The 24569-nt window shown below is 40.5% G+C and overlaps 1 protein-coding gene across 9 annotated transcripts; it reads left to right on the top strand.

Annotated features, from left to right (window-relative positions):
- The first annotated feature begins 507 nt into the window (after nucleotides 1–507).
- Nucleotides 508–24453, top strand: trmt44 (tRNA methyltransferase 44 homolog). 9 transcript variants are annotated; one of them, XR_003842186.1, is made up of 16 exons: nucleotides 512–2162; nucleotides 2250–2367; nucleotides 2891–3110; nucleotides 3186–3254; nucleotides 3340–3447; nucleotides 4049–4120; nucleotides 4805–4911; nucleotides 5281–5464; nucleotides 6986–7334; nucleotides 11346–11462; nucleotides 12048–12485; nucleotides 13837–14018; nucleotides 14207–14501; nucleotides 17103–17278; nucleotides 22952–23116; nucleotides 24421–24453. XR_003842186.1 is itself a non-coding variant. In XM_029526982.1 (11 exons), the coding sequence occupies exons 1-10, from the start codon at nucleotides 1817–1819 to the stop codon at nucleotides 11477–11479; spliced, it is 1707 nt and encodes a 568-aa protein (XP_029382842.1). In that variant the 5' UTR covers nucleotides 508–1816; the 3' UTR covers nucleotides 11480–11523; nucleotides 12048–12062. The 9 variants fall into 9 exon arrangements, 2 of the variants coding, with proteins under 2 accessions (XP_029382842.1, XP_029382841.1); XR_003842188.1 differs by lacking the exon at nucleotides 24421–24453 and having other exon boundaries at nucleotides 14207–14307; nucleotides 14408–14501; nucleotides 22952–24352; XR_003842183.1 differs by lacking the exon at nucleotides 24421–24453 and having other exon boundaries at nucleotides 512–1156; nucleotides 1719–2162; nucleotides 22952–24352.
- The last annotated feature ends 116 nt before the right edge of the window (nucleotides 24454–24569 follow it).

A 24569-nucleotide genomic window follows, 5' to 3' on the forward strand; every position in this document is an offset into this window, starting at 1 on the left:
TAGTGTAGACTTTAGGTTGTAAAATTACACCTTGCCTTCATGTACAAAAGCTTTATATGCTGTAGTTAACAGATTACTGAGTGATAATACATCACTATCTTAGCGTCCAGTTTAAAAAAGGGCTGGGAGGGGGCAGGGGGGGGGGGGGGGGGCACCTTAATCATGAATTTGTTTTGGTATATTAGGTGTACTTCATTATTTGTAATCCTAAAGTGTCCCCTGAGTCTGTCATATAATTGCTTCTTCTTCTTTTCAATAATTAAGTGAGGAAACAAAAACATTGTTAACTGTAAACAGTTTTGTAAAACATTCCTATTACTCATTGTTTGAGGGTAAATGATCACTATACACAATACATATTTTGACTGTGATCATGATGAACATCCACATTTAGCCTCAGATGAAACTTTATGAGCTGTGAGTCAAATGAAGTAACTCTTTCTGTGTGCTCTTCTCTTTCATACCTCTGCGTTGCAGAACAAGTTGGGCAGGATTTTTCCCCTCAATCCTTGTTGTTCTTTTGAATGTTAAAGCCAGAGGAGGACCTGCCTGTACTTTGCACTTCCTGGTACAGTATCTTCCCTGGTCACTCCTCCCTCCCTCAGTCCCTGCCTGTATCATTCAGCCCACACAATAGATTTCAGACCCTGCAAACAGGTGCGGCAGTGGAGATCTATTTTCACCTCTTTCATGCACTTTGAACAAAGTTATAAAAGACACACAGGCTCACATCAGGTGTGTTCCTTTATCATGTTATCATATCCAACTTCTTAAGATGTGAGAGAATGTTCTCCTCACAAACTGCTAGTGATTGATTGATGTGACCGGAAAGAGCCACAGAATAAAACACATTACAATAAAACTGATGCTCAGGCAAAGAAGTAACGTGTAATGCTAATTCAAAACGAAGCAATTGACCTTTAACTCATCAGACCGGTATTTAGAGAGCAGGCTGATATCACTTCCAAGACCTGATGAGTGTTCAGGGCCAACAGGAAATGGGTGGGTTATATGTTTGTGCTCCTGTTTTGTTACTGGCTGGTTACTGTGTGGGAAGCTCTCTGCCTTAAGAAAGACGGATGGTGGAAAGCAAAAGGGCATGGCCTGTGAATCACTGCGGGGAAAAGCTGAACTGGTGAACTGGCCACAGTCAACAGTAAGTGGCCTTTTTTGTATTTAGTGGCATGGAACAGTATTGCCGCAGGGATGGGATGAAAATATTTCACACAGTTATTATCTTATGGTGGCTGCCGAGAAATGATTAAAAAGGGGATGAGATGACAGTTTAACAAGAGGAAGCAAATGGCAAGAAATGGAGAATAATACTTAAAATTATCATTAGAGCCAAGGTACAGCAAAAATAAAAACACACATTAATCAAGGAAAATTCTTTAAGATCAACCACAATATCAGCATCTACCTCAACAACCACATATTACAGTACTCTGCAAAGAAAATTGTTATGTTTCTTGTTATTATTTTGATGTAAACAAACAGTCAGGAGAAGAAACTTATTTATGTGCTCAATGATGGGCGAATAAGACAAACGCCATTAGCTCCCTCTGCCGTCGCCTTGCTGTTACATCATGTAGTGGCTGCGGAATCGTCATCATTAGGCGACGACATGTTTCTTCTTTATAAACAGCTAAAATAATATTTTAAAGCAAAAAAAAAAAAAAATCAATGTGGAAATTATTTGACTAATTAAATAATTGCAGTTTTTTAAAGTGCCTCTGACGTCAAACATAAACCGGAAGTCCTCTCGGGTTGTAAACACATGGCTCCTGTCGCTCTCATGGACGGTGTGTGAAGCTCAATGATGCCAAAAGTGTCCGACATAAAGCTTCCAGCAGGATGTCGGACTCTTCCCGGGGGTTTCTGGTCGGCGGTGGACGTTTGGACACACAAACCTCACGTCGTCAACAAGCGTCTCTGCGGCGTCAAAGAGACAGAGAGGACGGACGTGGACGCCGAGGACCTGCGGCTCCTGCTGCACGACCCGGTCTCAGATCTGTCCCACGATGTGTTGTCCTTCCTGACCTGCAGGACTTCAACTGTACACACACACCAAGACCACAAACCCTGGTCCTCCACTGTCAGGACTTTTATTCCCAAAGGGAACACTTCCGGGACAGAGCTGCACAAAGAAGTTGTGCTGAGAGGTGAGAGGGTTAGAGATGGACTCATGAATGAAAACCTCTGTGTCTTTCTGGTCATTACACCGCAAACATTTTGTTTGTCTCATGTAGACATTGCCAGACAACAAGTGAGCTTCCTCCCTCTGGAGGAGGACGCAGAGGGACGGGTGTCCCTGAAGAAGGGCAACATTTATCAGATCCAGCTGTGCAGTCAGGACGGTGAGGAATGGTGAGTCTGCAGCCATCTGTCTTTTACTGAGTCTCTGGAGGGCAACAACACAACATACCAGGACTCTGCAACACTTCTGCACATCAAGTTGTGAAATTTCACTAAAAATAGTAAATAGTTGTAGTTAATTTCCCAGGAAAATAAAAGATGACTAATCGATAAAATGCACCCGTTTACCATCTAGTGAACTTGTCACATTGTCACATTCATCTTCCTCTTGCTAATTGAGTGTTGAACATGAACTCACAACTCTAGCCAGAAACAAATTGTGGGCGATTGTGTGTTGTTCAAGCTAAGGGCCCACTGGCTGGGAATTCTTGTTACTAATATTACACTTTTATCTGTACTGTTTGTTATTTTGTAAGAAGAAAAACTATTTTGGATCAGAATTTGCATAACTATATTTCTCATTTGTACTCAATTTATATTTTATCAGACTCTCCTTTGATGTTTCTCTTTTAAACATCTTAATCAATATTTAAAGGCTTAGTTCTCTTTTGAAAACAAAGCATGTCATCCAAAGGTCCTTGGAGTTGCACGTCTTGACTCCAGACGCCTGGTTCTCTGATGGAGTGGCATACCCGAAGCTGCCGTGGCTATCCTCAAACCTGCTGCCTAAACTAGTGCGCTGGGCTGCGGAGTGCAAGAGCAGTGAGTTTAAGAGCACCTTGTCCCTGCTGCCAGTGGAGAAGTACGGCCTGGTATACCAGCAGCTGAAGGACAAGTACAAGGCCATGGTCAAGGTGAAGAGGGCAGTGGCCTGTTTTTGTGTAAGTCCCTGTGTAGTTTGTGTGTTTTATTTTCATTGTGCTCTGCAGGTTTGGCCTGAGGTGACAGATCCTGAGAAGTTCGTCTATGAAGATGTTGCAATAGCCACATATCTACTGGTGGGTTCAGACCTGAGCTTCACTGATATAACTGTTCAAATGAACCTGAAGTGGGACTTGAAGATTAATGAGTTGGTTTATGCAGGTGCTGTGGGCTGAGGAGAGAGATGAGAAAGGCCTCACTGGCAGACAGTCCTTTGTGGACCTCGGCTGTGGAAACGGCCTCCTGGTTCACATACTGACCAACGAAGGGGTGAGTTAGACTGGTTGAAGGTGATCAAAAACAGACTGTGGACAGGACGAAACTGTATTAATGTGAAGGTTGGTATAATGTTTTCTTCATGCATGGTGGATAGGTGATCCTGTCACTATGTTAAATCAACAACCATACAGCCTAAACACCAAATATTTGAAAAAATAATCCTTTTTATTTCAAAATTAATTTTACACACACTCCAATATGACACATTAGCCACTAGCTTTCCCTTTTGAATTAGAAAGGAAACTTAAATTCAGATGAAACATTCATAAATAAGTGCTCAATTTACTTTTGGTTGAATTGACCAGTATAAAATCCAGATAAAGCGTGTTATGTTAACTCTGCTCCCTCATAGCAAGAGGTCTTTCACTTAGCCAGCTCTTCACTAATCATTTAATCCATGACATGAGGCTGGTGGGAGCACAGCTGTGGGGGATTCATGGGTCTCAGTATATAAAATCCGCACGACCATGTTGCCTTAATGTCCATTCACATACTAAATCTGATGTAATTGAATTGACACACAGCTGCTGAGTGTTAGTGTGGCCGAGTGCGATTGGCAGCTGGCCTGACTGTCATGCTGTCTTGTTTGCAGCACCCTGGAAAGGGTATCGATGTTCGGAGGAGGAAGATCTGGGACATGTATGGCCCCCAGACTGTGCTAGAGGTGAGCAGGCTGAGTGTGAAGAAGGCAGATTTTAATTAATGTCAGTATGTTTTCACATGAAGCAAGTCACAGTCATAAAATGAATTAGCAGTAAATAACAGTGATGCTGCTGCTTAAAGACGACAGGGAACGCTGAGAAGTTTTACTGATTGTTCCAAACTAAGAAAAGAAAAAGCTGTAACACTACATGGCAGTAATGTTGGAATCAGGCGTATTAAACATTTGCTGGGCAACCCACCCCTAAAACACTGTTCTTTCCTGTCTGCTGCATGACCGACGAACCGCTGACTGCTTCCATTTCAGGTCATCTATTATTGACTGATTTTGGCTGAGCAGACATGGCTGACCAATCTCTCTGAGCCCCCAGGGGCGAAGTACTTAGTTTTAAACCATCATTTGAAAACTCTCTGAACATCACAGGCCTCAGTCCTCTTAACTTATATTATTTGCAACACTGGATTACGGAGGTGAAATGAGCAGAAAGTTTTTATATGAATCCTTTGTGGAATCCACACAAGCCGATAGAAATGAATTGTCACGACTGTCACATTGAGAGATGTGTGATACATTAAAAGTCTGAGAAGATCAACTTTTTTCCCTTTTAGATGATTTCCATTAAATGATTCTGAATGAAATCATGCCAATATATATCTTCGCTGCTATCTTGGCTCTTTGCTATTTCAGGAAAAGGCAATTACTCCCAGTGACAGCTGCTTATTCCCGGGTACGGACTGGCTGATTGGGAACCACTCGGATGAGCTCACTCCATGGATCCCAGTTATAGCAGCCAGGCGAGTCATCAGCAGACACAATCTCACTCAGCAGCTCAAGTGCCAGCTGATCTCTCCAGTTTGGAATAACATTATGGGCAGAGGGAGGATGTGTGAATGTGTGTTTTTATGTGCGTGTCATGCATGAATTTGTTAAGATAGCCACCTGATGGCAACGTTGAGCCTCATTCTGGAAATCTGCTTTTCCTTCAAAAGGAGCACTGATGATAATCTCTTGCGGTGGATTATTGTTTCCTGTCTGTTAGACAGTTTCAGAACCACGAGACAGTTGGGAAATTACTTAAATGAACATAAACAGCACTGACTACATTCCCCGCTACACACTGATATTCATCCTCAGTAAGATTTTCTTTTACTTCCATATTACAGGTCGTCTTACTCCTGCCGCTACTTCGTTCTCCCTTGCTGTTTTTTTGACTTCTATGGAAAATACCAGAGACGCCAGTGTAAGAAGCCTCAGTATAAAGAATATATTGATTTCATCACTGAGGTCAGCCAAGTTAGTGGCTTCAACACTGAAGAGGACTGCCTGAGAATACCGTCTACCAAACGGGTAGGCTTACAGTCAGATCTGACCTAAATAGCTTATGTGAAAAAAAAATTTCCTACTTAAAATAAGACCTTCTGTCCAAAAGCAATGGTCATACAGTGGGACTTTAAGTAATCCTTTTATTTTTACACAATATGTTCACGTGCACAATATTTCCTGAATATTAGTATGTGGGTCACAGTGAAAAATCCCAAGACTGTACAGTTCACATAATGAACCATCTTAGCCATCTTTTATTATATCTTTGCTGGGACACCATCCAAACTTCACACCAAAAGAACATAATTAAGGCTACACCTAATATTATTTTAGTAATGAATAAATGCAGTGATTTATTTTTGGGATTCTTTGAAATAGTGAACTGTTTTCCTCCAGATTCGTTTAGACCTTTTTATAGATCCATTTGTATGAAATGTTGTTCTACTTGCTCTATTATCTATATCTATGTTAGTGCAGTTGATAATGATGTCTGACCTTTGACCAAAAATCAACCAACAAAATCTAATGTTTTCAAAATTATTCCATTATCAGGCCAAAACATGTCATTAGGTGTCACTGTGGCCTTTGACCTTTGATTACAGTAATTTAAATGGTTTATCCACAATCCCTGACTATTGTTGGCTAGGAGGGTTTTCTATATTTGCAGATATTATGTTTATATTCTTATTTCATCATTGTGTCTCTAATATACACAAAGCATCACCTTGCTTCAGTCTGTGTCAATCAATCAATTAGAATGTGGATCCAAACCAATCAACCAAACAGAAAAGGGCTACTAATCAGAACACAGATATGAATAATGGGACTACAAATTAAACAATCAGAATAGAGCTACACATTTACCTATCAGCACATGGCCGGGTTCTTTATTGGCTAATAAACAGGTAGCTGATACCTTTTGATTTTTTTTTTTCTTTTTTTCTTTTCCTCTTGTACTTTTCAACAAAGCTAATATGCCAAGAACAGTGTTTTTTCTCCTTCAATATAAGAGAGTCTTTCAAGGGAGTCATTAGATCTCTCTGTAAAATTATCATAAAATGTCTTCCTTCTCCTCAAACAGACACAGCTGTGCAGCTGGCTTTTTCCCACCTGAGCCTCATTTAGTAAAGACCGAAGGCAATAAATCAAAACTCCATTGTTCCCAAAGTGGCATTTGTTTCATAGCCTGTACCCACTAATACCTTGTATTCACACAGAGATGTGGAATTAACAGGCAAGTTCTTACTGTGAAGAAAAATCAGTCATACACACATAAAAGCAAAAGCTTCTGTAAAAGATGAGTATTCTTTTATTTTACGGGTGGAAACATTATTGGGAGACAGAACTATGTAGATGTTTCCTAGAAAGGTCTTTTTGCCACCCAAGCCTGAGACTGAAAACACTTCTGTTACTTTTCTGTTACCTTAAAAATCATTAGTTGTATCTAAAATTATTGTTCTATCATGTCGCCATGCTTCTGGTTTTACAGTTTTAGGCCTCAGCACCCATGGCAGTCCTCCTGACATTCAGCTTGTCTTTCTGCAGGTGTGCTTGGTAGGAAAGTTTAGATGCTACCCGCTATCAGATGAGGCTGAGGCAGAGCGACGAAGAGCTCATTACATCCAGAGTCGACAGACCACACCTGAGTTCACAGTTCAATGCTCAGACATTGGAAATGATGGGCACTGTCGTCATGGGACCGCAGGCAGTGACAGGACCACTGAAAGCAGCTGGGGAGCCGGGTTCCAGCCCAGAGACAGAACTGAAATTGTTCGAAACTGTGCTGCTCTCCCCCGGGCCTTGGTTGACGGTGTCGTCCTGCAGGTTGCCAATGCTCTTCTGGGATTGGCTGTGGATGATGGCGGAGGGCCCTCCAGTGACTGGAACGGAGGAGGTAAACCACAACACGACGACAGGCACAAACCATCAGACACCACAGATAAACAAACAAATCACAGGTCTCCCAGGACACAAGCTGCTCCTCATTGGCTCAGATTAAATTCAGAGTACGATACATGATCAGTACATTCAGCTGTACTGTTATAATGACACACTTTGAGGTTTTTCCGAATTTATTACTTGGTAATAATTGTTCTACCATCAAATTTATATTTAAATGAATATAAGAAGAGTAATTACTATTTAATACACTGTGATTTAAAGGGAACACAAAAATAACTCCTGAGATGTTATTCATAGCATCATTTTATGTTTTTCCATCATGATTTGATTATATTGTTGCCTTTTATAACTATATGTGTTAACTAATTCAAGGTGTCATACCGCATTGATACCTTTGATTGTCAAGGAGGGAAAAATCATGTTGAATTAAATAGCAAACTCCAGACTGGTTTCCCATACTTCTAGCCTTTATGCTAAGTTGGGGTAACTAGTGTCAGGTCGTGGTCTTCGTTAGACAGGCGGATGTGTACATGTGGTATTAATATTCTGTCCCTCTGCAACTGAAGACGAATCATATCCAAAGTGTCAAAGGTGCCTTTTTTGGGGGAGTGTACATGTAATTCCAAAACAACAAGCATGAATCACTTCTCACATTTCTCTTCAGTACCTTAAAATATCTCTTTAGCTGTCTGACAGCCTCTCAGCCTCTCTGCCCCCCCCCCCCCCCCCCCTCCAACTTCCTATCTACACCCCCACCTTTCCTGGCACCACCCTGTCCCCTCTCTTCAGGGCTTCAGAGCTTTGAACTCTGTATCTCACCCTCTGCCAGACACAGAGACAGCCACACATAAACTCACCCACCACCAACGCATCACCTCTGTTGACACCTGTACACCCCCCACCCCGCCACACAGTCACACACCATATGAGATCAGGACATGAAGACTTATGATTAAAACAGACAATTTTCTGTCAGCATGTCAGCAAAGAAATCAGAGATAGAAAATATGAGGCAGCACGAATGAAGGGAGAGTGTAACTCTGTATAGAGATGACTGAATGAATAATGCACCACCATCTATGATTTATGCATGAGTATGTGTTTGTATTGAGGCTTTCCTAACAGTTATCTGCTGTGTAAGAACAAAGGGGAAATTCAGGGGGCGCCAGTCTGAATGGGATAGATCCACTTTCTTAGGATTCACTTTCTCTCCCTTTTAGTGCATCCTCAAGGAGTGGGATTATTAGTTACATTATAATCTTAATTTTGACATTACAACGATACGCAGATAGAAATATGGTTCTAAAACTCAACATTTTGTTGAAGATCAGTTGCTCCTGAGTACCAGCAGATCTAAAAAAACAGATTAAGCTCAAGCAGACTGTCTATTTAATAATAATAAAAAAAAAAAAAACATACTTGAAGGAATCAACGCATTTTGACTTTCAAACTCATATTGTAAATCATAGCAGCCCTACTGTTGTTGCATATCATGAAGTTAAAACGCTCTATAGCTGCTTTGAGCAGTTAATGTGTAAATCGGGTTACTAATTCATGCGTGCTGTACTGCTGACTGGGCTTGTGTAGTTATGTAATCATCCTTACAGTGAAAGTAACTGTATATTTAACATGCATGACATCAAGCAACACCAAACCTCACATCGGAAAGATGCCTAAGGAGCACAGTAAGTCTACTGACTGTCTGATGTAAATGTTCTTTATGCTGCTGTGGTGTGAATTTATTATAGTGTAGAAGCAGCACAGAGGAGCGAGTGGGTGCTGTGAATGGTCTTCAGAAGACCCAGTAGTAAGATGGCTTCTCAAAATAATTATAACAATAATAATCATCATTATTGTCATCATCACCTCCTCCTCTTCCTCCTCTCCCTCCAAAATCACCACACACACACTGCTGATTCCAGCTGCTTTTACCTGCACTGGATTGCTCCTCACATATAACCCTGCTGCTGTAAACGCTTCTCTTACTGTGTTCATCTTCCTGATGAAGGAGTTTGATTCTGGGGCCACCTGAGAGCTGAATGGTTAGAGCTCAAATGTCCAGAAAGTCACTGGTTCAACTGTCCCTGGAACATTTGCTGCAAGTTAATCTCTTTCTCTCATTGATTTCTGCTGCCCACATCAACACATTTCCCATGTTACCCAACTCAGCATATTAATTCCTTTGTCATGTAATGAAAAGCAGCAAATAATCCCATCTGAGAAAGTTGCACAAGTGGAATATTTGCTCTGATGTTGACATTATTGTGATTATTTATTATTGTGAAAAGTTCAGCCAAACTAGTCAATTAATTTTCTCATCGCAGACTGGTTTTATTAAAAAAACAAAATCATTTTATGTAATAGAAAAATGTTTGTTCCCCCTGTTTTCCCCTTGGGATGTCTGCCAGTTGGCAAAAAGCTATTTTCTATTTTTGAACATTTCCCAATTTGAAATGCTAATAAAATTGGGACATGAGTTGTTAAAGCTTTGCTCTTGATTTCTGAAAATGACCATTTCAAATGTTTTATACGCCACTCAGCAATTTGCGAGCTGATTTTTCTCCACTCAGTCTGATTCTGAATCGGCTTAAGCAGCAAAAATGATCTTCCAGTGCAAGCAATCAGCCACCGGCCATTTTCTGCACAGCAAGATTTGGCCTTAAACAAGTCCAACTGTGTCATTAATAATCGTCTCTGCATGGTCTTAGTCCAAACAGAGTCTACTCTGTCAATACTGGCCTTCTCCCATTAATCCCTGTTAACATTGTAGGCAGTAAAGGGCAGCTTTAAACGGTCTATTGATATTATATTAAGGCCTGGAGCTCCCTGGCGTCTGGGCTGTAGGACGGCAGTCTGCCCAGTTTCACACCCTGTAGCACAGGACTGTTTGGCTGTGTGAGTGTCTCTGAATGTGGGAGTGTGTTGCATATTTTGGGGATAAACTCAGCTATTTTAACCAACTAAATTTGGGCTGTATCTGGTCGGGCAATATGTTTTTTTGATTAATTTCTGGGGCAGAGAAACAGAATTGATTCGCTGTGAATAAATTAAATCCTAAATAAAAGATTTATTCATTTGACCAGCTGATCTTAGATCAGGGCAGAGACAATATGTAAAGTTCTGTCACATACGCTGATCTCTAGGCCAGCAGGATTGCCTGAAGTGCCACAAGAGATTTGTGGCAAAAGTATGATGAAGATCGCATTAAGATGTCTGTGGATTTGGGTCAAATATTGCAATGAACAAGCACAAAGGAGCATTAGAAATCCTGCAGTGAGTCCCTCTTCAATATGTCAGAGAAAAGAGGAGGAAGATTGTCATTTGTACAAACCAAAGGTCAGACCTAATTGAATTCTCTTGTCGGGGGAAAAAGGGCAGAGTCAAAAATACAGAAAAAGAAAATCATGAAAGTCCAAAGGTGGGGAGCAGGAAGCAGAAAGGGTTTGTCATTTGTCAGCTTACTAACTCCGAGCTTAGGCATTTATATATTTCAAAATTCATTTTCTTGCAGTTTGTTATCTAAATTTACTGTCCCAGTGGGGGGATGACTACAATGACACATGCTCTGAAATGGCCAGTGGGGGATGCAGCGGTGAAATGCATGCAGGTTGCCCTGACAGCTTGTTGGAGCAGCTTTAATTGAGCTACCCTGGCTAACACTGAAAGACAGTGACTGGGGTGTTTTTTGCTTTTTTGTTGGTTTTTTTTTTTCTACACTTGCTCCTTGTGAAAAGGTCTGTTTATATACATTGATCACTCTTACACTGCTGGAGGATGTCACATCGCAATTCTGCCGCTGCCTATTTCAAAACAACTGGTGACATCGACTTTAGCCAACAGGGTCGAACAAATTCTTCTATTTTTAGCACGAAATGACAGATAAAATTTATATCCGTGCATGCCTGAAGCCATGTGGTCGGTCATATATTGATTAATTCAACATTAATAGGCCCGCTCCTGCTCTTTTATCACACTTGTCTTTCTTCTCCTCGCTCCTGTTCAGGCAGCCTCTCTGTCAGCGAGGTGGCCGGCCTGTTGGAGAAGAAAACCCTGCAGCTCCTGAAAAAGGAGTGCGGAGGCCTCCAGACGCTGCTGAAGAACAACCATCAAGTCTTCAGAGGTACGCTGGCAGCATGATTTTCTACAACCTTACAACTAGTTCACATGGAATTAGGACAAAGGTATATTTTTATAAGGAAATGTTTAGTTTGTATTTTCTTTGGTTAGGCCAAGGGATATCAAAAGTGAGAGGAACCACTGATTTGGTTTACTTTTTAAATACTTTAAACACTTTTCATTTCAAAATGTAGTTTTTAAGATCAAACATAAAAATACACACGTGACAAAACTATTTGTGTATGTATATATATCTATCAATTTAAATACTTTTAAGTTGGTAATTTCTTCCAACATCAATCCAGTTTCATGTCTTCTATTTCTAAAAGATGAGGTAATTAAAAATGCTCTCATCCCTCCATGAAAGGAAAATATTCCGAGCTAGTTCATTAGCTGTTTTATACTGATGCAAGTTATTCTGCAAAAAACAAACAGGTTGTTTACTTTCGGAGCCCTGGATACCTAAAATGACTCCTATTTCACTTCACAGTAGTAGCTGATTTATTTATTTATTTATTTGTTTATTGTTTTGAAAGGAGCACTTTTTTCTGAGGAGGAGTCTAAGACTTCCTCTGTTCTTCTGTTTCAGTGGAAGGAGGGAGGGTATATGTGAGGGACTGGCGGGACAGGAAGTCTTCCAGGGCGGATACCAAAAGGAAGCCGGTTGCTCCTGGCGCTCTGAAAACTCGTCCTTGCTGGTTCCATGAACACCACCCTCAGGGCTGCCCTCTACAGGCTGAACACTGTGACTTTGCCCATGGGCCTGATGACCTCCGACCATCAACCAGACCTCTGAAGAAATTAAAAAATGATGCTGTTTGATTGGCTCTTCTTGCCTGAATTTTTTTCCTTTTTATTATTCCTTAATTTTTGAATTGCTCCTAACAATAAATGGGACCCTGGGTTAAATAAGTCTGAACAGTCTCTGCCCACCGGCTCTGTCCACCAATCGATGCAGGTGTTGTGAAAGCTCCTCATGTCCCAGCCTGCAGCCACACAGACAGACACAAGTTTTGGTCCAAGCAGCGTGAGTTTCATTGATGCAATGTTACATCATTTCTGGGAAAGAACGTCTGGAAATTTCCTGTGTCCTCTTTCTCTTCTGTGTGGGTCTGCCAAAATGTGATGTTTCACTGTAGGAGCTCGCTGCCAGCTCTGTGTTATCTGCTAGAACTTCATTTCAAATATTCTTCTGCTTTTATACGGACTGATTTTTAACTTTTGTTTTAAGTTCAGAGGCGGTATTTCATATAGCTTTCAGGCAATATCTTTGTGTTTATTTAAAGGTTAGCAAGGATTTTTCCTCTAGGTGAGGGGATTATATTTTAGAACATTTTCCTCCTCCACACAAGTACGTTAAAAGCTTTTGTTATTTATAGTATTTGCCTCTGCGCTTCACTTCAACATTTAATTCACCTCACTCAGGTTCACAGACAGGGTGCGGAATAAAGACGGGACAGCGTTTGAACAAAGTAAATGTTAGTGGTATGAATTATTTGTTGGCCGTAGCTGAGGGGTGAGCTGCATGCTGTCCCCTCTGGACGGGAGCTCACTGTTGTGTCTCACAGTTTGCCATCACCCAGTGGCTCAAATGTCAAAGACAGTAAGGCCCTGCAGCAGTGCCATGCTAGCCACCTCCTTGGGGGCTTGTTTGTTTGTGTGACAGACAGTAATTGGACTATTAATACAGTAAAGCGCAAGAATAGGCATTGGAAAGAATGTTTATAGCACCATTTTCATCCGTTCATTACAATGATGTGACTTTTTTATAAATTAGGGCTTATGTTTTTCTGACATTTAAACCAAGAATGACTTAACACTGATTTGTATGAAGTCATTTTTGCCAAATTTTGAAAAAAATAACATGAAATTTATTCCATTTATTCCACCCAAAATAATCTTATATTATTTTTAAGTTATTTAAAGTTTTGATTTGAAATAAATGTTATCTTTTAGCATCGAAGTGGCAGTGTTGATTGTCATAATTTAAAATTGTATTCTTACGTTAATGTTCCATAATTTTGAGTTAGAATATAATGAAATTTTACAAGACACATTTACAACAAGATTTGGATCATTATTTCAAATGAGAGAGTAACAGTTGTGACTTATTTCTTTGGCTTATTTCTAACTAATTTCTGACACTCTCCTTTTCATTTTCTAATTTTCGTACAAACTTGGCCTTTACAACCAAAAGCACCCATTCTGAGACTAAATGGTCATAAACCAAGATGAGTGTGTCAGGTAGCAGCTCTGTGTCTTGCATCCCTTCTTTTATATTCCTGTTCAGTGTGCTTAAAAAGAAAATTCCATCTGATGGTTGAAAGGGATATCAGAATTTATTTATTTATTTATTTTTTTTTTTAATTTCCTTGCAGACTGGATTCCCTCATACCTCCTGGAGCTGCATGGCTGCCTGTGTCACTGAATAAATAAAGGCACCTGTGTATTTATCTGACCACAGACTCAGCACACTGTCCTGGTGAGAGACAATTTAGCAGTGATGAAAGGCTGTTTAGAGACAAATGATGCTTCCACTGGGATGGCCCTAAGTGAAACAGTGAGTGTGGTTGTGTTTTGACAGGCAGCACTCAGTCATTATGGTGCACATAATGACTGAGCTATGTGTGGTTTTTAATGACCTGTTTAAATCTTCTTTCTCCCTCTCTTCCTCCCCACCCACACAAAAAAACTCCAATCATGCTTCCTGAAACGAATCAATTCATGAAAATACTCCTGCTGCTGCAGGTCTGCAAAGATCATCCGATCCAATCGACCTGCTGCCCTACATTTAACCGCCGAGGAGCGTGATGTGGCCCGGGAGCAGAGCCGTTTACCTGCACTTGCAGGTGCTCTTGTCCTGAACTTTTGACCCCAGTGATCTCTGCCTGCTCTCCAATAAGCTGCCATGATGACTCTGATTATGTGTGCCTCGTGCTGCTGCACCAGATACCAGAGGAGAAAATCAAGATGAAGAAGAATTACCTCCATCACCCCTCCATCCCACCCATCTCTGCCTTCATCCTTCAGATAATCACAGAAGGTCAGTGCACATTTTCAACCCAGGAAAGCTCATCTCTTCCCTGAGGAACAACAGAAAACTACTAATGGCACTATGCACTGTGTCCTATCATTGTTTCTAGATGTACATAATTATTGAAGTTTACTATCACAAAATGATAAGAAGTTGGTCAGCTGTCATTAACATCCCACATACATAGGAACCATAATGTCTTTGCTAAAACAGGTGAATGTTATTGTGAAAAACAAAACAAACGCTAAGACTCTGTGGCACAAGTCAAATTATATTCTAGTAACATCAGACAGTAGTTATCAAGGAAGGGGAAATTTAAAAAAAATTGGGAAAACTGTACTTAACCACTAGATAAAATCTACTGTGGTATTTAAGATGTATCTATCCAAAGCACACCTCTATAAATCATAGTTCTGCTGGGAATGTGGGTCACAAGCCAACATGATTAGAGACTAGAACAATAGGAGGCAGACTATACGAAGGAATTCCAGTTTAATTGGCTTCTAAGCAGATCCTGTTGCTGTTTCTGCAGAAATATGTGAATCATTTGAAATATGTAAACAAACTGTTTCCTTTGGTGGATCTGTCTTCCCCAAAGTCTGGTCCTGAGCAGTGACCACTCACTTTGGGTGCTTCATGTTCCTGGTTTCTCTACAGTAATTAAAGCAGCATTCATGTCCTTGATTCCCCCCCCCCCCCCCCCCATATATTATACATGTCTGCCTCACAAAGCAAAGGGAAGGACAGAGGGGAGCACATTAGCAGACTCACAAAATTACTCCCCATGCCTGAAATCTAGGTCAGGGAAGAAGTGGCTGCATGCGTTTGCCAAAGCCAACAACTTTCCCTGTGTTTCCCTCATGCTTTATTCATGGTGGCACCGTGTGGCTCGGTGTAATGCAGTGTCTCCAAGACGTTATTTTAAATGTACACAAGTCTCTTAGAAAAGTGAGCCGTGTAGGACTCAGACGGTGACAGCTGTCATTGCAATGCATTCTTTTGTTTGACTGTTGCTGCCCTGGAAAAACTTCCTTTTCTCCTCAGCTTACTTTAGTTGTTTGTATTCTGCAGACAGTTGTGGCTTCATCACTGTGAATATTATCGTTGTTAGCTGTACAAATCCGCTTATAAATAAATACACACAGATATCTACACAGTTTATTCTTGGTGGTTTTGTAAATATAATTTGATGTCTCACATTGCTAGACAAAAATAGGCGTTCAATGATGTGGCTATAGGCTGTCTTGAGTTTATCAGCTTTATTTGGTTATTAACTTGAACATTGGCTTCACAATTGATTAAAAAGCCTCTCTTGTTGGCTTTTCTGGTGCTCTACTCATAGATTATAACGTCTAGAAGAAATGTTTCAACAAGTTCAAAATGGAACTTCATGTCTGTCTTTCTTCAAAGTTCAAAGCAACTCCTGTTTTAGCGCTTGTTCATCCTTCTAATTACATTTCTAACATTCGTCCTCCCGCAGTGAATAATATTAAAAAAAAAAAGCTTGAAGCTAGTTTAATTTATTTGAATTACTTGAATAAGAAGTGGCTGTAACGTCAGAAATTGTCCCTGTGGCTGAGCGATCTTTAGCCTTATCCCAGTACCATGTCATATTATTTGAAGATTTATTTCATTAGTATTCAGCATCACCTCATAAAAACTGAATGATTTGTGTGACCAACACTCCTCAAAGGAGAAACACTTACTCACATCGGGTGACTCTGAACAATTATTATAAATTAAGAAGATATCAATGAATCACTGGGTGATTTGTTGCTGTGAAGTCATGCGTTGAAATGACAAGAAGAAATTCTTTTACACAAATCTTTTATGTTTCCAGCAGCCAATAGAGCTTTTTCAACTTGGATTTTTGATCTTATTGTAATTTACACTTAGGTCTGTGCTGCTATCCGTTCATGACTCCAGAGTTTGTATTATCTGTATATTATATCAGAATATTTTGCACAACGTTATCAAGACCTTGTTTCTATTTTGACTAATCATTTCCAATATTCGTATTCATTTTCTCTGTTTACTGCCAGTTTGGTCTCTCCACATCTGTGTCTTTAACTGCTAAACGCATTACTATGTCCATCAGCTGTTGTCAGTGTTGAGTGAGAGTGAACAAAAGAGCAAAACAAAGCGATGAGCGTGAGTCCATTGATTATCCCCAGGGAGTCCATCACTGAGTGGTGACATAAAAACCCTGATGCAGCTCTAACTTGTGTCGGGGTCAACTGATGTACAGAATTGGTTCAATCAAGAGAAGTTTATTATTTTAAAATTTCAAATGATACGAGTTGGTCCAAAAATGTATCCATCAAAAAAAAAAAAAAAAAAAGATCTAAAAGTTAAACATGGAATAGTTTGTGTCAAGAAAGATGGATCATATGAATGAAATTTGTTCTTAAACTTCCTGAAGGAACAATAAAAATCCTGCACACTTCAAATTGTCCCCCACTTTGGCTTTGATAAGTCAAAGATGATATTCTCGTCCTGTCGGTCAATCAATATCTCAAAGCTGACGAGCGGACGGTCAGAGCACATCCCAGATAAGCCCTGATCTCTTCTTGTATACTTTACTTACTGAGTGTCTTACTGTATCTGCAGGAGGCCCCTTCCACTCCCCCACCACGTCAGCCTTCCTCATCCCCCCAGTTACTCAGACCTCAGTGACACTCAGCGATGAAGGTGTGAGGCTCTCCATCTGTCATGGCTGCTGCTCCCACAGTTTGTCCTCGCTTGTAGAGACAGAGGGGAAGAGGAGGGAGAAACAGGATGGAGAGGTTTGTTTGAAAATGTTTCCATCTGACATTTCACCATTCCACACATTCTTCATTTGAACCCAGATTTGCACGGTTAATTTCTCCACGTGAACTGCTTGAAAACATACAGCTGTGATTTGAGTTTTTATGGTGAGAGTTGTACGGCAAAGTTCCGAACTATGATTTCTTGCTTTAAACTTTGCTGTTCCTCAGTCATGCGATTATCATGTGAAAAGAACCAGAAAAACATGAAATGTTAGGAAAATACTTCAGAGGTTTTGATCACGGTATCACTGGATTTGTAGTTTTGGACCCAACGAAAGCATCAAACTTAAAGATTCACAAAATGTCTGTTAAGCAAAAACAAACTTGATAAAAACTGCTGTGTGAACAGGCTGAGCCAGTTTGTCAGCATCTTGCACCTTCTCTAATTTGAGGCAATTAAACACATTTGATTTAAGATTCAGGGTGTTTTTGGCTTCCAGCAGCAGCGTTCAGAGCTCCCATACTTATCATTCTCACAGGACAAATTATATCCAGCTTTGGTCAAACTTTACAGCAATCAGGATGCAATATTACTAAAAAATCAGCTCCCTTCATGTGTGTGTGGCATCTCTCCTTCATGAGAGCATCATGTGAAGGACGTTAAAGTGATGAGAGCATCCAGTCTTCAAGAGACCGGCCTTCACAAAGTTGCTAACGTGGAGGACAAAAATGCATCATACATCAGAGCAGCTCAGCATCTCGGACAGGAAGTGAAATCGGGGGTTACCATAGAGGCAGATCGGGGAAGGGGCTTTGTTACCATGGGCGACAGGCTGAGGTGACCCAGATGACATAGAAAGCAGCTGAGCCTGTTGGTCGACGGTGCTTAGACAGTTACTGCGCACTTAGTCTGGCCTGATAGCATCCATTACAGAGGTCTGCTGTGAAAGCGCTGTTTCACCCCTGACTGAAGACAAACCGTATCATTATTGCATGATTGACAGATATAATTCTGGGTTTAAACACTGCATAAAAAAAAAAAAAAAACCACCCCATCAGTATTCACCTTTTATCTCGTGCAGCATCTCCAGATACTGTGCTGTATAATCTGTGTTGGTTTGGAGGGAGGCCCGAGCACTGCTGGCAGCCACTAAGGAAAAGTTAAATAGTTCAGCAGATACATGTGACTGCACAGAGGAGGAAAAAGAAGTAGAAACACTGACACTGACTAATGCGCTCATCTGCATAACCCTTTGGAAATCTCTTCCTATGTGTCTTGATGGTGATTGTAGGATTGACATAAAGCTCATGCCCTCTGGGTACTTACATCGAACTGATACCTGTGACTTTATGAAGATGTGTAAAACTGGTTGAAACATGATCAAATGAAACTGATTAGAAATACTTTTCTTGGCAGTTTGTTGATGCTGCTCTGCAGTTAAACCATAGAAGCTAACCTAAACCCTTGAAAAACCGGCTGAACATTTCAGCTGTTAAGACCCTGGTCATCTGATATTATAATGTTACGATGGGAGACATAGAAAGGTGATGACATTGAACGTGCTTTAGTGTACTGACACCATAAAAATCATCAAGTACCACAATACCTAAGTAATACCCGACTTTCTGTCAAGGCTCTATTGAATCCATCTTCAGTGAGATTTTCCAAATCTTAATGATATCAGGCACCAAAGGCTACAAATAGCACACATTTTCATCAGTCCAAGCAGCATACATATTCAGTATCAAAACAAGCATCCGCCTTAAAATGGCTTTCCTCAATCTAATCACACTCTGACAGGAATGTTTGGTGGCTTCCTCTTTGCTTTTAAAGGCTCCCTCTGCCTCCCCAGAGAGGGTAAGAGTGGGCGACGCTGGCTGAAAATAGCGCTTGTCGAGAAAGGATGAATCAACGCTGCACCTTATGCTTAATTAAAGATTAACGAGAAATTGCTGGTGCTGGTGTGGAGGTTTCTCAAAGCCTCACTTTACTTCTCTGATTAGGGTTATGTAACACTTGTTAATACTGCATGGGCCATGTTAAAAAAGTAATAACATCTGCCAGTGTGGCAGCATCAATCCTGTCATGGCAGGCTGCAAAATCTGAAGCTGGTGCACGGCCAACACATTGATTAATTGGCCGCACACAGCTGCTAAATCGCTTAAATCATACTGATCTGGATGAAATGAATCAGATTTACTGATTAATTAATGAACCGTCCATGAAAAGGTCGGAGCGGTGGACCTTCATTTTTCACTTCTTTGTTTGAAATGATGACAGAAGATTTTCTTGACTGAGTGCTAATGCCACATATACTGCGGCACTCAGTGTCCCCGACTTAACTTTTAAATGATTTACTCGCTTTTCATAGAATTTCCAGAAAAGCGGAAAAACCTAAAAGTAATCTTGGGCAGTTTCAATTCATAGCAGGAATAACAAATAATAACAAATAGTGGTGGATTTAAATAGGAATATTTGGATATTGTGGCCAAACATGCTTAAATCCTGATACAAAGGAATGTGAACAAAACCTCCATTTCACAAACCAACCAAACAATAGTAATGCGTTATATTACGTTAATTATTACAATGTATTTATGATACTATAAATGTTGCACTGTTTTATTAAAAAGATGAGGGTACTAACATACACAACTGTGCAGTTATTGTGTTGTTATAGAGGTATATTCAGACAGAATTTAAAAACAATTTGGTCACTTGAAAATGCTTCATTGTGGATCACAGTGAACAACAAGAAAAAAAATCAACCAATAAAGCCAAAGAAAACAGCTAACATGGGGGGGTGCCCAAGCAAGGAGGAAATAAATGCTTTCAAAAAGATTTTTAATTTCTGACATAATTTGTGCTTAAAAAAAAAAAAAAAAAAAAGAAAACATAGCTTTGGGTTGTGTGTGGTCAAACATAGTGGTTCTAATTTTTAATTAAATTCGATTGTCTTATCACGAAAAATTATAGAATCACTTTTCCCCCATGAATGACTGACACATTCAGGTTTACTAAAAACACTAAAAAAGCACAGAGACAGCCAGTGGGAGTAGCTGCAGAGCATGGAAAGATTATTCGCACATGCACACACACTCTTGGAAACAGCCTCATACAAATGCAGTCTTGGCAACTGAGCCGTGAAGCTCACTCACTGGCACCATGACAGTAGCTTTTGGAGAAGGGGAGCACACTTCCTTTGTGCAATGCTAGCCAGTTGTGTCTTCATGTTTCCACAGTCTGGTTATCTTGTACACCTACTGATCTCAGCTACCAGCGTGCAGCCTTTAAATCCTTATAAATATCCAATGACGCCATGCCCAGAGAGCATAAGGGGTCTCTGACCCACAGGAGGGTTTACGCCAACTGATTTTTTGCCCGACCCTTCGTGACTAACGCAGCGCATTTAGCATGAGTCACTACACTGCAGTCCACCCCTTTGAGAGCATCCAAGTCTGAGAAATGCCTTGAAGGATGGTTGAAGCAGATGTTTTTGGATACAGCCTGTTCTCGGGGAGTCTTCTCCTTAAGGCTGATGGGATGCAGTAAAGGTTAGATGAGGATGAGTAAGAGCGGAGAGACTTTGAGATGCACCGGCAGGACAAACTGCTATCACGGGGGATTTGGCTTTCAATCTGTATTTCTCTGCTTGTGCACGGAGAAAGAAGAAACAAGGCGAGTCAGAAGTGACTCAAAGCTCAGGCTGTGTGTATTTACTGTGGCAGAGGGTAGGGGCAAATGGAGACAGCTGGTCAGTTATAGATCTCATTACATTCGCTGGCAACGGAGAAGGTGAACAAACTCCAAAACAGGCTCATGCTTCTGTCTTCGCTCATTTCCACAAACTGTGAAAACCACATCGCTCTCTCGCAGAGCTGACACAAACTGATGATAAAGCATCTTGAATTAGCTGACGTTACAATGATAACAGGGTTCACACTCACCACTCAAAATATTTAGTGATTTTCACAACAGCGGATCTTATGTTGCAGTCAGGCGGTGACAAATGCAAGTGTGAAATAATTTTTAGGCCGCAGCTCCTAATTCTGTCAGTGAAATGTTGAAATTCTGCTTCCTAACTAGTTATTTAAACTAATAATTTAGTGATGAGCTGGTTTAAAACCGATACAACTTTAAATCCACCACTGCTACTAAATACTCTTAAAAAAATGTATTCGTTTCTTACTTTGTGTTTAAGTTTTTGAGGGATTTTAAACCCTCCTTTAAGTTCCTTCTAAAAAGAAGTCCAAAATCCTTTGAATGTTTCACAATTCACCAGGAAAACTTGGCCAACTGCTTTACTCCAAAATGGTGCCAGTGGGGAACACACAGTTCATCAGCAAAGAATACCGATGAACATTTATCCATTCAGTAAAATGCTTAAATGGTACCATCTGATCGCTTTGGGTCATCAAACTGTAGGGTTTTGTTATGGATGGCAGGTGATGGATAATTTAAAAAGCAGTGTTGTGCATTATTGTGCGTTCTGTACACAATGCAGGGCACCGTGGGAGGTGTGGAGGTGACGTGTGAGTGCCAAAATTAAAGCTATTCTTCTTGGAGTTTAATACCATTTTGCACATAAAGGCTAAACTCCTATTTTTATTTGATCCAGGTTATTTTTTTAAAGATTAAGAAGGATAAAAAGAGCAAGACTTACAAAAGGATGTTAAAATCCAACTAATGTTTCAAGGTCAAGAATAAACTTTCACAAAAAAAAATAGCTTTTTCTTTGGCTTGACCACCTTTACTAAAAACCTTTAGAATAATTTATGTTGGGTTTTCTTTTTCCTTTTTTTTTTTTACTGTGCTGGGCTCCTATGTTACAACTTACACTATTTATGACAATACTCTGGTTTTAGTGTATTACAGCAGCGTTATCGGGAAGTGAGGCTTTAAACATTCAGTGGTACAGGACATACATCTCAGAGCAGTTGTCTGCACAGCATCATTTCTAAAAGGCAGGGCTGTTCATTGCAGCCTCCCTCTAAAAGGCTTGTTAAGTAGTGTTTTCTTCATCAGTGCGCCTGCACGTTTTATGAGGCTCTTTTCATAGTTTGCTGCAGAAGCTATAATGTGCTATCACGTGCCTGCTGGCCTGCTCTGTCTGCCCGCTGGAGCCCCGGTTGGCTTCAAAGCGCTCCTGTCGCCTAATGATAATGAATGCAGTGTGTCTGCTCAATGTGCTTAGTGGCACACTGTCAATCTGTTCCACTCAGACTCAGGTTACACTCAGCTCCTGCTCCACTCTCTCTGCAGGAGCAACCGCTGCCAAGGAGGACAGTTTCCCTGGTTTCTTTGCTCGCTGGACGCCCTGAGGTTCTTTTTGTGAACCCTTCTGCAGCAACAATATGTTGGTGATCCTGCGGTCCAGAACAAAGGAATGCTCTTTATGTCCAATTCAAATAGTCTTGTCAGCAGTTTGAGACAATACTGAACTCTAACACTGTTTTTCCCCGTGGCCCCGTGCAAAGGCATCCAGAAAGGCTGAGCAACATATTTCAAAGCTTCATATTGAGTCTTTGACTTTATGAAAGGATTGATGAAGAAATCAATAAATAGGCAGGCTCTGGCCCACCGGGTCATTAATAAAACACTAAAGGAGTCCTTTCAAATGCAGCTTTATGTGGCCTGTCCACATCGGGTCAAAGCAATCTATTTATGCTTCTTCCTCACCCCTGCTATCTCCCCATCCATTCCTTTAGGTCTCCAGATAAAAGAGGACTCTTTGTGAACAAAGCAAACAGTTTGACAGAGCTTTGGACACCTGCAGAGGACCGAACAACTCGATAAAGCCGGGGCTATCTGCCGCCAGGAGGGACCATCGGTTTAACAGAGAGACGAGGAAGCACCATGAAAAATCTCACTTGGTCAGTTAATGATCACATGCACATGTCATGACCAACATTTAAGCCTCTGAATGCTTCTGAAACGTCCATCTTGTTGCAGAGATACCATACAATTTTCATGCACTTCTTTTGATGCGTACTTTGAAAAGGCAGCTGATAAAAGAAGCTTCATAATCTCCTTGGATGACAATAACAACCCCTGTGTAAATGATATTTACATCCACATTAAGAGCATGTGCTGCCAGAGATGGTGCGATAACTTCTCCGGCTGCGATGTTGCCATGGGAACATGACTCATCACAGGTCTTCCTGCTTTACCTGTGGCAGCTGCACAGTACTCATGAAAGCTATTTCATGCTCCTTTTGTTTGCTAACCAGCAGTGCTGAGCCTCACTTTTCAATAACATCATATCAGATGTCTGGGAAAACACAATGAAACACAGGTGCTAAAAAGGCTTTTGTTGCGACTTGATTTTTTCCTTCCCTCACAGTTGGTATATTTATGTGAACTTAAGGGCATGAGTTTGAGCCTGAACACTGAGAAGCTGTAATCGAACCAACATCAGTCAGAGGATCACATAAGGCCATGAGGGTGGAAAAACACACCAGAAGAGAGAGAGAGCTGTGTTTCACTTGTATGTACCAACTCTTTGAAGACCTGTTAAGCCATTATGATGCATATTTCATAAATTATTATTATTATTTCCCCTTCATCATCATGAATTAGTGATGCAAGTTTCTTTTCAGGTGCAGCAGTGAACATTTTATAATTTAGTACCATATAATGGTGGGAATAGGAGTGAATGGTCCATGACCGACTTTAATGAATTGGATAACTTACAGCAATTCATTAACAAGTGTACATTATCATAATTAAATTATTCCCGCTGAATTAATGTGCAAAATGTAAACTGTTTTTATTAGAATAGAAATTATGCAGTTGTTTACACCTACTGAGTTAAAAATACACTTGATAACTCTGTTGAGTAAATAAAGAGAAGGAAAAATATATTTATCTGAGATATTTTATTTGAATTAATATGCAGATGAATTCAATGTTTATTGAACAAAATGAATGTCGGAGGTTTGGTTGTCACTTACAGATGTGTAAAAACAAACAGCATGGAGGAGATATAAGAGGAAGACAAAATGATAATAATTATTCCTCAAAATGAAATGAGCTCATCAGGTATTTAATCCAATTTCCATTTCCATTACCAAACGTGCAAAGTACACAACACACTCTATAAAGAGCAGCAGCTGTCATATTTAGAAAATAAACACACACATGGCATATGTGTGAGCCCAGTTTTGTTTCTGTGTAGTTCTTCAGGTATGTTGTCACGCACCGGGAAGTATGGAGGGGCCCATCTGTCACAGCACTACTAACCCTGTAAGTAAAATCCTAAACTGTCATTCACAACAGGCCAACACGTCTTTATATGCTCCGTGACTACTTCCCAGCACTGGCACC

Source organism: Echeneis naucrates, chromosome 18, assembly GCF_900963305.1.
Source record: "Echeneis naucrates chromosome 18, fEcheNa1.1, whole genome shotgun sequence".
In the NCBI taxonomy this organism is placed as follows: domain Eukaryota; kingdom Metazoa; phylum Chordata; class Actinopteri; order Carangiformes; family Echeneidae; genus Echeneis; species Echeneis naucrates.